This window comes from Primulina tabacum, chromosome 1, assembly GCF_025594145.1.
Source record: "Primulina tabacum isolate GXHZ01 chromosome 1, ASM2559414v2, whole genome shotgun sequence".
NCBI lineage: Eukaryota > Viridiplantae > Streptophyta > Magnoliopsida > Lamiales > Gesneriaceae > Primulina > Primulina tabacum.
Genome location: NC_134550.1, coordinates 2,885,360 through 2,901,836, shown reverse-complemented (window position 1 = coordinate 2,901,836; position 16,477 = coordinate 2,885,360). Strand labels below are relative to the sequence as shown.

The 16,477-nt window shown below is 32.8% G+C and overlaps 3 protein-coding genes across 5 annotated transcripts; 2 read left to right on the top strand and 1 right to left on the bottom strand.

The window, feature by feature from the left end:
- LOC142513946 (uncharacterized) lies at positions 1-7,400 on the top strand. 2 transcript variants are annotated; one of them, XM_075619751.1, is made up of 9 exons: positions 3-431; positions 1,010-1,056; positions 5,485-5,587; positions 5,836-5,922; positions 6,200-6,283; positions 6,418-6,471; positions 6,723-6,803; positions 6,907-6,952; positions 7,039-7,400. In XM_075619751.1, exons 1-9 carry the CDS (start codon positions 90-92, stop codon positions 7,092-7,094), a joined length of 900 nt encoding a protein of 299 aa, XP_075475866.1. In that variant the 5' UTR covers positions 3-89; the 3' UTR covers positions 7,095-7,400. The 2 variants fall into 2 exon arrangements, with proteins under 2 accessions (XP_075475861.1, XP_075475866.1); XM_075619746.1 differs by having other exon boundaries at positions 1-431; positions 6,907-7,400.
- A 218-nt stretch (positions 7,401-7,618) lies between these two features.
- On the bottom strand, positions 7,619-13,956 carry LOC142513419 (T-complex protein 1 subunit zeta 1). 2 transcript variants are annotated; one of them, XM_075619723.1, is made up of 16 exons: positions 13,799-13,956; positions 13,543-13,701; positions 13,382-13,445; positions 12,446-12,581; positions 11,701-11,852; positions 11,571-11,618; positions 11,345-11,437; positions 10,762-10,868; positions 10,559-10,673; positions 10,405-10,491; positions 9,487-9,691; positions 9,214-9,308; positions 8,577-8,645; positions 8,270-8,377; positions 8,064-8,182; positions 7,619-7,898 (listed from the first exon to the last, which is right to left on the bottom strand). In XM_075619723.1, exons 2-16 carry the CDS (start codon positions 13,674-13,676, stop codon positions 7,823-7,825), a joined length of 1,608 nt encoding a protein of 535 aa, XP_075475838.1. In that variant the 5' UTR covers positions 13,677-13,701; positions 13,799-13,956; the 3' UTR covers positions 7,619-7,822. The 2 variants fall into 2 exon arrangements, with proteins under 2 accessions (XP_075475838.1, XP_075475845.1); XM_075619730.1 differs by having other exon boundaries at positions 13,543-13,703; positions 13,823-13,891.
- A 437-nt stretch (positions 13,957-14,393) lies between these two features.
- On the top strand, positions 14,394-16,420 carry LOC142514211 (small ribosomal subunit protein cS23-like). The gene is made up of 2 exons (XM_075619757.1): positions 14,394-15,012; positions 16,228-16,420. Exon 1 carries the CDS (start codon positions 14,508-14,510, stop codon positions 15,006-15,008), a length of 501 nt encoding a protein of 166 aa, XP_075475872.1. The 5' UTR covers positions 14,394-14,507; the 3' UTR covers positions 15,009-15,012; positions 16,228-16,420.
- Positions 16,421-16,477: the final 57 nt, after the last annotated feature.

The window sequence follows — 16,477 nt, the reverse complement described above, 5'->3', positions numbered from 1 at the left end:
CCAAAGATCTGGCAGTTCAATGAGTGGTCACATTTTGTGTTCCCCCTTCCCTCCCATCTCCGGATAACACCACTACTTGTTTCTCACGCATGCACATGAAACCGGTGGCCGCGGCGGCGACTATGTCAAGTTGCAGCGGAGGAGGAATGACACTCAGCGCTCTGCGTTTCGGCACCACATCTGGGCGAACCTATTTTCTCTCTCTGAATCGACGGCTGCTGCCTCCATCGAAGTCTATGGAACCCGACCTCTCCAGTGTCTGCTTTATTGCCAGGAATCAAGGTTCAATTTTGCTCAACAATATAGTTGCAACGAAACTCAAACTTGTTACCAGAGCTGCCGAATCGACTCAGTCGTCCTCTCCTGTGGCCAATGCTGCTGCAAACATAAAGAAAGACACTGTTCCGGATAACGAGTTTTCGCTCGCCAAGGTACCCGTTTTTTCTGTACATCGTTTCCTAATGTTTCGGCTGTTTTGAATTTTCGCATTTGTAGTGCTATCAATCGGTGTTATCAAATCACGAAACCTTTTTGAACCGTATGCTGCTTTATATTTTTCAAAAGAACCAATTTTTAAATGAGTGTGTTGTATAGGATTGGTAAATGGTAATTCAGTATTATTCTGCTTGTCTAAGCCTCTGTATACAACTCCTAGAGCTTGATGCGACAATAGATAGAACGGATGGTCTAACTATAGTCTATGATCAATCTAACATGTAAAGGTGGAACTTGAGTTCTGATTCTATGTTAAGGATTGAGACATTAACCCAGCTTAAAAGCTTCACCCAGTTGATTGGGTACATCATAAAAGGATTTATATAACTTCTCAATTTCCCACCAACTAAAGTCATGATTGATTGAAGAAACATTGTGTCGCTGACATCTAATATTTAGCTCTTGCATTCACATGTTAAGAGTATTAGGCAAATGTTATTTCCAAACACTTGTTAAACCTTGAGTAGTAAAGCAGTTTCCTTCACAATGACTAGCTTTTGATTATTATGTCCAGGTTTCTTTTGGTGTAATTGGATTAGGTGTTGGCGTTATGCTTCTCTCGTGAGTACTCTATTTCCTTTTTGCATGAAATACTGTCCCTTGTGTAACCTAATTTCATTGTTGAAAGGAAAAAGACCATCGAATTCCTTATTTTTCTTTCCCAGTACATTGGCTCAAATCAGATGAACTGCTTTTCACAAATATTAAAAGATAACAGCTAAAATCAGATGAAATACTAAGGAAAAAAATTAACCATCTTTCCTGTTCTATATTTCTAGAATTTACGCCTTCAATGTGAAAAATACTGTGGCAAAGTTGGACTGAAATAATTTATTTGCATTTTGTTCTCTTGTCACGAATCCAGTGACATGTTTGAAACAATTGTAGATAGGTCATAGAATGATTGCTCATATTCAGTCATTTAAAAGAGACTAGCATGATGCACGTGCGTTGCACGTAATATCAATTGTATTAAAAAAATTAAACAAGTTTGATTTTCTAAAAAACAATTTGAATCATTTTGTTATTTATCTAGCCTTAATTTCTTATCATATTAGATGATTTATAAGAACTTATTAACTTACTTTCAAAATTGTTTCCCAAATTAAAATTCAAGCAATTGATTTTATGTTACATAATAAATTGTAATGAACATAATATATAGAGCGAAATGAACTGAAACAATTTTTTTAAAAAAAAATTATATATTCAAACACCATGTATAAAGCATAATAACCTAAAAATCAACCAAATTATGGATTTTATCAATATATAAATCATAATTTACAAAAAGAAGCATACTAAACATAAATAATTATCAATTTAAAATCACTGTGACTAACTCATAAAAACAATATTAAAAAACAAATGCAATAGTAATATTGATAGCAAAATATAACTCATAATATTTAATTTAACTTCCTAAAGAATTTTTTTACTTTTTATTTTTACAATTTCATATCATGGATAATAAATTCTATAAATCGATATTTGGTAGACTAACATTGATGGCTATTAATATCTTTTTAAATACGTATTAAAATAATAAATAAATCAACATATGTAAAGAAATGCACATTCAAATAAGATTATATGGTAAATATCAAATAAACTTATATAATAATTATTTAATATAAATTTTAAACTATTAATATGATTTTCACCATTAAAATTTGAAATATAAGAAAAGAAATAAACTTTCATAAAACAATGTTATTTTTGTATCTATTGAATTAATTAGTTTGATTTCAAAATAATTAAATAAAGATATTAAATATCATAAGTAAAAATTCTGATACTTTGACAAATGCTAATCAATGATCATTATAATTATAATTATTATAAGGATTATATCATATATTGCTTTTACAGTAGAAAATAACTTAGAGTCTTTTTATTGCTCATTAAATATCTTTTCATGAATTACATATTCAAAGTTTTGATTGATGATTGATTTTACAAGTAATACATGTAATTTTTTAGTTATACAATTTAATAAAATAATTATGCCTATAACATATATATTCGTTATAGATGAATTTTTTTCATATTTTTTTGAAATCGTACTATCTTTTAAAATCAAAATTAAACTCTTTACTTTCAATTTTTTGTTAAAAAAACCCATAAAATATGTTAGTTATTCTACTATTGCACATATAATTATAAATTTTTTATATATCTTTTTGTGATACTATAATTTTTTACTTAATTAGAAATTGTACTAAAAATATAATTACAAAATTATAATAAAATCATTGAAAAAAAATTGTAGAGAAAAAAATAAAAGGATAAAATATTTAAATGTAGTATAAAGATGAGTTATTTGATAAAATTAATATAGGAGTTATATTATATTCTTGAAGGATGTATAGAAAGTTAATTTTATCATTGCACAATTGGAAAACAATGCCCTTTATCCAAACTTTAAATAGATTACAAAATTATAATAAAATCATTGGAAAAAAATGTAGAGAGAAAATTAAAAGAATAAAACATTTAAATGTAGTATAAAGATGAGTTATTTGATAAAATTAATATAGGAGTTACATTCTATTCTTGAATTGCGTACAGAAGGTTAATTTTGTCATTGAACAATTGAAAAACAATGCCCATTGGAAAAAAATTTAGAGAGAAAATTAAAATGATAAAATATTTAAATATAGTATAAAGATGAGTTATTTGATAAAATTAATATAGGAGTTACATTCTATTCTTGAAGTGTGTATAGAAAGTTAATTTTATCATTGCACAATTGGAAAACAATGCCCTTTATCCATACTTTATATAGATTACAAAATTACAATAAAATCATTGGAAAAAAATGTAGAGAGAAAATTAAAAGAATAAAACATTTAAATGTAGTATAAAGATGGGTTATTTGATAAAATTAATATAGGAGTTACATTCTATTCTTGAATTGTGTATAGAAGGTTAATTTTGTCATTGCACAATTGAAAAACAATGTCATTTATCTATACTTTTATAGGTATATAGATTTATATAGATTACAAAATTACAATAAAATCATTAGAAAAAAATGTAGAGAGAAAATTAAAAGAATAAAACATTTAAATGTAGTATAAAGATGAGTTATTTGATAAAATTAATATAGGAGTTACATTCTATTCTTGAATTGTGTATAGAAGGTTAATTTTGTCATTGCACAATTGGAAAACAATGCCCTTTATCCATACTTTTATAGGCACTAGCATGATGCACGTGCGTTGCACGTAATATCAATTATATTATAATAATTAAAAAAATTTGATTTTCTAAAAAATAATTTGAATCATTTTGTTATTTATCTGACCTTAATTTCTTATCATATTAGACGATTTATAAGAACTTATATAACTTAGTTTCAAAATTGCTTCTCAAGTTAAAATTCAAGCAGTTGATTTTATGTTATATAATAAATTGTAATGAACATAATATATAGAACAAAATGAACTGAAACAAATTTTTAAAAAAATTATATATTCATACACCACGTATAAAGCATAATAACATAAAAATCAACCAAATTATGGATTTTATCAATGTATAAATTATAATCTACAGAAGTGAAGCATATTAAAGATAAATAATTATCAATTTAAAATCACTGTTACTAACTCATAAAAACAATATTAAAACAAATGAAATAATAATATTGATAGTAAAATATAACTTATAATCTTTAATTTAACCTCCTAAAGAATTTTTTTACTTTTTATTTTTACAATTATATATCATGGATAATGAATTTTATATATCGATCTTTCGTAGACTAATATTGATGACTATTAATTCTTGTTAAACAAGTTTTAAAATAATAAATAAATCAAAATATAAAGAAATGCACACTCAAATAAGATTATATGGTAAATATCAAATAAACTCATATAATAATTATTAAATATAGATTTTAAATTATTGGTATGATTTTCATCATTAAAATTTGAAATATATCAAAAGAAATAAACTTTCATAAAAAATGTTATTTTTGTATCTATTGAATTAATTACTTTGATTTCAAAATAATTAAATAAAGATATTAAATATCATATGTAAAAATTCTGATACTTTGACAAATGCTAATCAATGATCATTATACTTATATTTATTATAATGATTATATCATATGTTGTTTTTACAGTATAAAATAACTTAGAGTCTTTTTATTGCTCGTTAAATCTCTTTTCATGAATTACATATTCAAAGTTTTGATTGGTGATTGATTTTACAATAAATACATGTAATTTTTTAGTTATACAATTTAATAAAAATTTCACAATTGGAAAACAATGCTCTTTATCCACACTTTTATAGGTATATAGATATATAGATTAATATAGGAGTTACATTCTTGAAGTGTGTATAGAAGGTTAATTTTGTCATTACACAATTGGAAAACAATGCTTTTTATCCACACTTTTATAGATATAAATATAGATTAGTCAAAGAGTTTACATACTTTATTCGGTCTTTTCGAAAGAATGCCGATTTTGTAAGGCTGGTAATATTTTTTTGCCTTGGATTTATTTGTGCATCTTTCCTTGTGGCTGATGTTGAGGCATTCCCCTGACCAAGCCATTCAGTAAACAGTCGGATGAATTATGTGTCCACTCATTACTTGGTCTTACACTCGAATGTGAGATGATTGATTAAAATCTTGACAAGTGTGTGTTTAGAATATGTACCATTTTTCATCTTCTCTATCGTAAAAGTGATGCAATATACAACCAAATTAATTCAAACAGCATTCCAACCATTCTTGCACTAGTTACATGACAAATTTAATCTTTTCATGTTTTGTAATAAGTGGTCAACGTAAAATACCCAACAAGTGCTCCATAATTTTGTCTTTGCATCAAACTGATATATTTAGAAGAGGCCTCAGAACATGGGTTATTTTCATAGATTTCTCCATATTTTGTACACTTTGAGTTTCAAGTAGCAAATGTACCATGAATAAGATTGATGATTTTGACTAGTATGCTCACACAGCTATGGATTTGGGGCATACTTTAACATCCTCCCAGGATCTGAATGGTCAGCACTAATGCTGACCTATGGCTTTCCTCTCGCAGTAATTGGCATGGCTCTGAAGGTTAATATCTTCTTAGTTTCAACGTACTTTCTGCATTGTAATTCTTTCTATCAGTATAAATTCCTTCTCTATTAGCGTACATGCTTATCCTAGATCATATCGTATTTGTATATAACTTAACCTATGCATGATGCACAAGGAAGCTAGACCTTTACTAATTTTACTTGCTGAGTTTGAGACGGATGTACTTATTATAATTTTTGCCCTTGCCTTATTTATGATGTTCATGTCCTTATATTGTTTTCTAGTATGCAGAGCTTAAGCCAGTCCCCTGCTTGACATACTCAGACGCTCTGGTGCTGAGAGAAAAATGTGCCACTGAAATTCTTAAGCAGGTTCTTTTTATGTCATACTCCTCGTACACTTCACTCGTATTACGCAGACAACTGCCAAGCTCTTCATACTTCTGGTGATTGCTCGCTCCTATTTGAAACATATATAGTCTAAGATGATAATTAATTCACCTCATGTTTGCATTTCGACACAAGATATTCATTCCCCTTTACTGCTTCCCGTGTTTAGGTAATTCGTTTGAAATTTTAGGGCTATTATTTTAAATGACATCTTTAGCTATCATCCACGCCCTTCCAATTTTCCTGGCCTATTTGCTAGGTTAGAAATGATGTTACAAGATACCGTTATGGGGATGAACAACATCTGGAAGAAGCATTAAAACGAATATTCCAATATGGACAGGTAGTCAAACCCCTTGGCTTTCTTCTGTGTCCTTCCAAACTCAGTCCAAATTTGAAAGATTTAAATCATTAACGAATTAAATGCTTGTTCGTTTGTACAATTGATATGGGATCTCCATTATAATTTTCTGTTAGGGTGGAGGAATACCGCGTAGGAGTGCTCCTATTCTGCAAAGTATCAGGGAAGAAGTAAGACCCCGAAACTTGCTTTATGTTCCTCATGCTATATGTCAACAAGTTTAATATCCTGTATCAAACTTGTATTGTGTTAGCTTTTTCACTAATAGACAGTCATCTACAATCATATTAATTTGTTTTTACTCCGATGAGCTTCAATTTATGTATCAGTTGCACTATGAATTACAATGTCCGTGATTGTTGTTTTGCAAATTTAGACGGCTGTTCTTATTTGAACTTATAATTCTATTTGTTTGTTTTAGGTTACCGAGGATGGTCTATACTGTTTGACATTGGTTTTTGAGGCTAAAGCCTTGAGTCTGACTGATTTTGAGCAAAGACAGGTAGGATAATAGTAATCTAATATTATGATTCTTCATGATAACGCCACTCTTCTGAATTCCAAATGTCCCCCGGCTAAGTTCTTCAAAATTTGCTCATTTCCAGGCAAAGTTTACTTCATTCTTTGGACCAGGAATCACAGCTGAAATTGGTAAGCACCGTCACCTTGTTTACTCTGTATATAATACACATTTGTTTCAAGTTCTAATTAACATGGCTTCGAGTTTCTGGATGCAGCCGAAGGACAGAACAATTTATACGAGGTCAAGCTAATTTCCAACACTACTCCGTAATTATAAGTTTCACAGGTCCTCTGCGGAAACTTGTAATACTTTTCTAAATGAATTATATACATTTTTATGGCACATGTACCGCAAAATGTATATTTATTACACAAATGGGCAGAGGAGAGGTGGCAAGAACAAATGGGTCAAGTATTTCAGGAGACTGGCTACCCGTATTTTAGGGACAAACAAACATTACATGTGTAACATACGCACTTTATTTACATCATTACGTGTATGTTCTTAAACTTCGGAGTTGGTTCCATTCTTTTCTTAGTTTTTGGTTTTCAAATACTCGAATACTATTTTTCTTGATAGGATCTTAGCAAATTCTCCATTCATGATCAAATTGCTGCCTTCATTTCTTATCAACAAATAATCCGCCGACTTCTGTCAATTCCCTGCGTCACCGTGTATGCCCAAAATTTCTTGAAATGAAATTGATGGCGGAAGAAGTGTTTCTGAAGGTCTTTAACCACCGATTAATTAAAATAACAGACATCACGTATGCTAATTCGCATAATTGAGCCAACTAAAACACAAACATGTCTCATAAAACAATATCAAGCGTAGTTCTATTCCGAGCAAAAATATCAAATGCTAAAACTCAAGAAACGAAAAATTGTGAACCGTTAAATACATTTAAGCATAGGAAAATGGTTGGGAACCATGACCATCCCTCGTAAAAACTAGAATCTCTTGAACACCACACAAGCTAGATGGTGAAAGAGAAAAAGCTAGCTAGGTTTCCTCATGTTACGCCCAGCACGAATAACTTCATCAACAAGTAGCAACTGAGATGCAATCACAGGGCTGTAAAAGGACTGCGTCTCTTTTAGAATGTGAAGCAAGTGACCAAAAACCTATTACTTTAGAAATCCATCCTCCCTCGGAGATAGAATAATTTTCATGGAAGGGGAATTGCAAAACTCGCAGAAACATGAAATAATAAGTATGAGACAAAAAGTTGTGACTTACGCAGAGTTTATGATCTGACGTTTGACAGAGTAATTGTCAAAGATGCCCTCCATTTTGGGATCAATAGGTTCTCCAGTGTGTTGATTAAGGCCAACTACATTTCCCTTGTCATGTTCTCCCTAAAAAGTAAAGGGCAATCTTATAAGACATGCAAAAAATCAAATCTATTGATTATTTCTAGTCAAATACTACAAAAATTTAACTACCGTGAGATCAATGATCACGTCTTGAGTATCAAGTCCAGAGTTATCGGCTAGTGTCTTTGGAATCACAAGAAGTGCATCAGCAAATGCTTCCACGCCAAGTTGAGCCCGCTGTTCACAGTTTCCAGTCATTGAAACAAATTCAAGTTAGTACATAACAGTTCAAAACCCCGTCAATACACTGCTGCCACTGCAACATCCCACAAACATAAGGGCTCCCAATCATGAGACTGAAACAACTGCATTTACAAATACATCATGGAAATTTAATGTGCAGCAGCCATTAACAGATCCACACAGGCAAACATACCCCTTGAACAGTTTTCTTCACTTCATTAACAAGGTGTTGTCTGGCAGCCACTTCAAAAGCCCCTGCACCCTGTGGTATACAGAACAATTATTCATCAAAGGTTCTCTAAACTGTTTGTCTACCAGGAAAAACTCGATGGACATTCATATCCTTGAAAAACTGCAACAACAGTAACTCATTTGACTCCTAGGTTTCTAAATCACAAGTGCAAAAGTGAAATACAGTCCACTGGACATTAAACGATACAAAAAGGGGAACATATTTGATTAAATTCAAATTCAGAGAAAAACAGAATGAAGCAAAGTCGAGTTTTCAATCAATGAAATTCCCCAATACTGGCTGTTATTTGTTCTAAGAAATGCAATAAATAATGCAAGCCGAGGCCATAAAACATATGATTGACCAATATACATGACCACTAATGACTTCACACAGAGGATCACCACAAAACAATGTCATGAACAAATATGAACTAAAATCTATATAACATCTTTACTTCATTTTACAGACGAGCATTTTAATTTTCTCTTCTTTTGGGCAAAATGGGCGCTCTCACTTTTCAAGCAGCATCATATTGTTAAACGAAACGAGATAATAGAACTAGAACAAAAAAAACCCAAGATCTCTTGTAACTCACTAGTACAACAGCTTCATCTTCAATGGTATTTTTCACTGACCTCAGCCCATCACGAACAGCATCCTTAATCTGAGCAATTGTGTGATCATTTGGTCCTGGATATAGGATGAAGGTAGCATCAGTACATTATAAATCAATATAACAAAATATACAAACACAATTCTCCACGAGCAGAAAGCAAAGGGTACATACAGAAACCAAGAAAACCAATACACCAGTAAAGAGATTATTGTCCAGTGATGATGGATGGACCAGATGAGCAACTAAACATACCTTTTATGAGGATTGTACAGGAGTGTGGATTTTTCACGTTTTCTACAAATGTATACTTTTCTTCCCCAAGCACGTGCTCATAGACCAATCCAGCCCAACCAAGACAGTCAGGAGTTAGGTCATCAACTGAATTGACAGCCTCTCCGCCACAAGCTAAAACTAATCTCTCCATGTTTCTCCTCTTAGCTCTTCGCAAGGCAACTATCTAAACAAATATTATCAGAATCAGAAAGTAGAACGAGCGTAGGATGCAATAACCACAAAACATTATCTGATAATCAAATCATATGCAGTATGCAAATAACCACAAAACATCATCTAATAATGAAATCCTGTCTAGTATGGAACTAACCACAAAAATTATCTAATAATCAGAACCTGATCAATACAGGTAAGAACAACGAAAGATTTCAAAAAAATAAAAGACTAAACAAAACTAAAGAACACCTACTTATATCAGCAAGTGTGATAATTTTTTACCCCAATGAACTAAAACTATAAATCAGAAACTTTCCCCGTACAAAGCATGTTAACTAAAGAGATAAACAAACTGTACTCACGATAAAATGAAATCAAGATGGAAAGGATCATTAAAGAACACAAGGGAAGATCTAAATTTTAACCAACCTTGCATTTACGTGTCACAATAATTGAAAGATTAACAAGGCGAATGATGGCACTAAATTCTATCATTTCTACTTCTCAACAATGTTTTCCTTCAAGATTTGAACCAAGTGCTAAAAACATCAACAGAAAATAGAAAATAACACGAGTGCATAAAGTCAAGGTGAAAATATAAAAAACTTTCAAAAACTCGAGCAGAGCAATGATGTAAAGGAAAGAATTAGACATTGCATGGAGAATTCATCCAGTCATTTTAACTTCCAACAAACATCATAAAAGGTAAAGATGACTTACTCCTTCTCGAGCAAGAAGATCCAATGATGGAGGATCGATTCCTTTTTGATTGATGACAATAAAACTGTCATCATTACCAGCACACACCTGGAACAACACAAAGTATTAGCAACTGAACAGTAAGACAACTTAATTGCACCCAAAAACAAGATACCTTGTTTTTCAGATCAATAATTTTCTGTACTCTTTGATCAACAGATCGCCTCTCAGCTGCAACCATTGCTTCTCTCTGTTCTGCATTTGAGTAGAAAAATCCTGCATTTACCTCACTGAACAAAATAATATAAGTCATATTGCTCATGAGCATCAAGAGAAATAACTAAGGCACAAACTAGTAAAGGATTACATGATCATCACCTCTTCTCATACTCCAATGACACATTACAGGTTAAAATATGACAATTTTCTGCTCGGCGTTTCATATCTGGATGTCTAGATCCATGGTCAAGAACAATGCCCTCAATCTAACAGGGTCACAAGAACGAAGTCAATTTATTTGCTAGTAACTGAATGCCAAAGGAGACAAATAAAAATTAATAGAAGAATTTTAAAAAGCAGTAAATAAATTTTTTTTGTTCAGAATTCCACTTGACAAATTATATCCTCCAACGTAAAACATAAATCTGTAACTTCACAATAGAAAAGAGATCAACAAGCATGCAAGAAGCATCCATTAATTTATTTTTCATTTACTGATCAAGTGGGCCGAAGAACTCCAAAGAAGGCATCAAATTTGCAGATTTCATTAAGAGAAAAATCAACAACACTTTGATTAGATAACTACTTTGGCAACTCTTCCTAAAACAGCCAGAGAAAATTTTGAAGTTGGAATAGCTCACTGTAAGCAGTTAGATAATTGAGTCACTAAAATCGCGAACAAAGTAGGATTTTTTTGTGTAAGAAACTTTAAAAAAAACAAGTTCTATATCAACTGACATACCAGACGAGTGTCCACATCAAACTTGTGACGCATGTGCATTATCTCCACCATAAAGAGATCAATAGGCTCGTCAGCCTTACGAATGCAGAGAACCTAGAGCATCAGGTAAATAAGAAATAAAAAATAAAGAAAAGATATCAAAAGTCATGACAGACTCTGTAAGAAAGACATAACAGCATGTTTATTCCAACATTTATAGAAATCTCGTAAAACATTTAGTACTTACAGAATTCACAACTATCTCAGTCAATTGATCAGCCAATGTCTCATATAGCTGCAAAAAGAAAAGCATAGTCTGAAATGAAACTGGAAATTAAAGTGAAAATACATTCCAAATACAGTGACTGAAAAAGAACCTTTGTCCTTAATGTTGTTCTCGCCACCATCTTCAGTATCTCTTTATCAGGTTCGTCCCCCATCACCACCGGAGTCCTGAAATTTTCAAGAAATTGTAGTGTTGCTCTTTTTGCGATTTCAAATCCATCAACTAAAACTCGTGGATGCGTTCCTGAACGAAAGAACAGATTTTATTTCAATTTGCCAAAGGTCAAGAAAAATGAAATTGAAATCATTTCAACTAGTGTCTGATCAGGTAATCTTTATAGCAAAAATAAGTGTATACCAAAGGGAAATTTAATAAGATAAAACATTAAATAACTAGAGGTCAGTTGGCATGCAAAGTTTTGGAAGACACAGATAAAGAATAATAAAAACAAGGTTAATCTATTCCTCTCATGACATTGACCATGGTTTTTTTTGGAGAACATATATTTTTATTTACTTGCTCTTACACACGTATGGGAAGTAGTGGAGAAGAAACAGGAGGTGATTCTTCAGTACAACACATCTCTATAACAAAGTATACATAAGGGGAAGTTACCCACATACACCACTCTCTCCCAATAAACAACTAGGAAGGGTCGACTCTATGCATTTAGAATTATTACTTCACTTAACCGATCATAAGCAAACAATAATACGACTGCAACTTTCTAAAACACAAATATGGTGTTACATAACCTATTAAACATGACATGATAAACAAAAGAATGCATTATACTGCAATTGTACATGAACTTCAAAGAAAGTAAAGTTGCCAACCTTCATCTATGTACCGCTCTGATTGCTTCATAAGCTCGCCGATGAAGATGACAGTAGAAGTTGTACCATCTCCGCTCATATCATCTTGAGCAACAGCAGTCCTAGCAATCATTATGGCGGTAGGGTTTTGAATTTGCTGTCATATCCAAGTAAAGAGATGTCATGAAAATTAAACCATGAACACATCATTATCCTCTTTGTACAAAAATATTGCTTACATAAAACATTAAACCACAATTTTGAGAACCACTTTGAATGAAAGTTGCATAAAACACAATTTTAAATAAATATGATGCAGGAAAACTCAGCAGATAGTTGGTTGCTCCAACCATTTTAGAGGCTATGGATAAGCATACTAGTGGCACCATTACAATCAATCCTACTACACATTTAGCCATATAACACGCTATAATTTCCATTGCACAACCATCAGTACCAATCTAAGTAGAGCCCGCTTACACCCTACTTTTGACGCATTGTAATATAATTATAGATATCCCAAAGTTGCCAAAGATCTTGACTGAATACAAACTTAAAACATCCACTAGACACGTTTAGGACTTAATACTGAGACAAATTTCCAGTCAGTCACAAGCATATACTAATGACACTATTAAGTATCAAGCATAAAATTTTTAAAAGTCAGCATGCAGTCTAAATATTTTTATAGCATATCATGACATTTCAAACATAACACGTTTATAAAATAGTTACTTAACCCACTTTCGGCAACCCAAAGCAGCAGCGTCCATGAATTTCCCGGGGGAAACACAGCTTAAGGATACCAGTAAATCAAATAATTGTTCAACAAAAATAAAAGAACTCAACACTGCAACAGAATTAAGCAAGACATAACCCAGAAGCAACCATTTTTTATGAAGAAAATAATTGGATACACACACTCCAGGGGCAAGAAAAATAAAGAAACGAACTTACCATCTCTTTCAAAAGAGAGTTACCGTCCTTGGTAAGTTTAATATCACCGGCTCCACCAACAAGCCTAGTGAGAACGCAAACAGTCAATCGAAACTACAAAAAAAAAACACACGCACACACACAGCAAGCGAGAAAATGTTAAAAAAAGGTAAGATATTTACATCTTGATAGTGCCTTTCGGGCCGAGATTGGTTTTAAGAACATCCTGGAGTCCCTTTGCGGCATTGATGTTCATGTGAAGCGCATGCGATTTGTTGAGCACCTCAGCGTTCGGATTCAACACCCTAAGAGACATTGTGGCTCTCACACTTTCACCTGATCTACACAACCGAAGCAGACACAACCAAACACTCCACGATAAGAGTAAAACAACCACGCAACTATCGTGTATGAATCGACGGATGAAAATGGAAGTACCACTGCGAAATGCGGAGCAAATCTGATGGTTCGAGAAGCGTCCGCAGGGAAAGTGGGGAGAGGTCGCCAAGGAGGGAAATGGTATTAGGGCTTACCGGGGGTTTCTCATTTATTCAACCAGTTGGAAACGCATTTGCTTTATGCGTTTTTAAGTAATTAACTAAAAAACGGTATAGACTCGGCAAAGTGACTGCAACCCATTTATAAAAATAAAAATAAAAATAAAACATACGTAACCCTTTTTTAAAAAAAAATGGAGCATGTTACCTCACATGTAAAGAGTTATATGACTGATTTTTATATATATAAAAAAGGAGTTTTAAATATAATTTTTTTTATAGAAAGTTCTGATTTTTTTTGAATTTGTAAATGATATATCATATAATGTGCACTTTATTATAAATTAACAAATTGTCAGGTTTGGGTTTTCTTTCCTTTTTTTTATTATTGCTAGAGAAATTTATTAATTCAAATAATTTTAAAATTCTGTTTCTTTTTTAGGGGAAAGAATTTTATTTCGGAATTACATATCAAAAATTTAAAAATTATTTAAAATGCTTTGTGAACTCTGAAAATTCACAACATTTTATAACTCAGAAAAAAAATATTCATAACATTTTATATTCTGGCAATGTTCCATTTTCTGCTCAGCTCTGAATTCAGATAATCTTGCACTTGATTTCAACGCAGTTGTGTCGCACGAAACACGATGTTATCAGTTGGCTTTCGACCTTGCGCCGGAAACCCTCGCGCAGATCTTACACAGCAGGCAAATTTATCCAAAAATCTAATCTTTCCCACCATCAAGACCCCATCTTTTTCTTTCAATCCACCCAACGAAAGAAAATTTAAGCCCATCAAAACAAGTGCTTCATCTTCTTCCCTGACCACCCAAGAAGCATCAATCTTGGACGATAATGAAGCGAAAGAAAAGCCAAGAATTGTGGTGAAGCCGATGGAAAGACCTAGGCTGGTCTTGAAATTCGTTTGGATGGAAAAAAATATCGGAATAGCGATAGACCAAGTGATTCCCGGCGGCCATGGGACCATTCCTTTAAGCCCGTACTATTTTTGGCCAAGAAAAGACGCCTGGGAGGAGCTTAAGGTCATGCTGGAGAGTAAGCCGTGGATTTCAAAGAAGCAAACGGTGGTTCTGCTCAACCAGGCTACCGATATCATTACTTTGTGGCAACAGAGTGGGGAGAGTTAAGTTAGTAAGATTTTAATGTCAATCTTGAAATAAATTTCTCATTTTTTTGACTTTGTTTCTTCTTTTTTGAACTATTTTTACCCTTTCTTTATGGTATATTAATGTCTTGATGCTTTGTTTGAGACAAACAGATGTGTACAAGATACGGTTCCCTGTAGCAGTTCTTAGTTTTAACTGTGCGGTTCGAGAGGCTAAACTATGCCTCGGGGGATTTACACACAGCGATTGACATCGTCTCCCAAAAAAAAATACAAATTAAGGGAAGGTAATAAAATAATTTAAATGATATAACACTTGTCAAACATCTAACGCATACGGATCCAAAACTCCCGGTGGAGCACAGACGTAGCTTATTTCACAGGGGTGAACAAAGGATTATTTAACGGTGTATCTGGAAATGGTTTATACAGTTACCCAAATTAATATAGGCTAAGATTGAATTTCGCTGGTATTCCTTCCATGCTCTTCCCTGCTACTGGAAATCACCTCGAGTATTCCTTGCTTGCTCCATATGATTCCAGATATATTTTTTTTGGAGAGATTCCATGTGTTATTTTTATGGGACGCCAGTTGCATTATCATCCGCTTGACGTCGATATTTTCCTGAAAATATCATGGGGTTTTGACTTAAAAATATCAAACAATTTTTTTGTGATTCTTGGTTTGAACTTCTGTACGTTGATGTTGATACGAAAAGAATCAGACTGGTAGAGAGTTTCGATTATATATAGCTATTTGCTTTATTATGTTGCATCTGCTTTCGAAGCTGGCATGCCCAGTTGAAAATTTTTGTCTCAATTCCTAGAAAAAAGAAACGCTGTTCATTTTTGGAACTCTTGACATACCTTGAGATAACTTCTGCTGGAAATTCTTAATTCCACTGTGCAACTGCACAAGTAGCAAACTCTGTCCTTGTATGAAAGTGAAGTCTGTGAAACTCTTAGGGCTCTGGGAATACTCTACATTTCGAAGCTGCAAAGATCAATCCTGATATAGTGATATTGCTTAGTTGAGCTTGGGACATGGGGATCCTCTGCTGTTCTTTTCTATATGACATCTCTCCCCAACAATAATGCATGGCAGCTTACGCTCACGACGCATGCATCTAATGTATTTTTCTCAAAGTTGTCATGCTCAACCTGTGATGGAATTACGGTCAAATATATTCAGAAGCAAGCTAAAGGGTTGATGGAGAACGTTTATCGGTTGTAACTTTCAGATGCATCTTGGTGACTACACTGGAGCAGCTGGTCGAGATTGTTCTTGAAAGCATCTTACAAAGTGAACTTTATTTGAAGATTGCAAGATTGGACCGAACATGAGTTTTGTTGTTTTTGGTTGTCTACTGCTTAAGCCAAGCTTCAACCCTGTTCTTTTTTGTTGTCTTTTTTCCTCTGTCCCTACACTTTTTTTTTATATATATTTCTGAAGCTCTCAAGTAGCTTAGGAACCCTTCAAGAACTATGGCT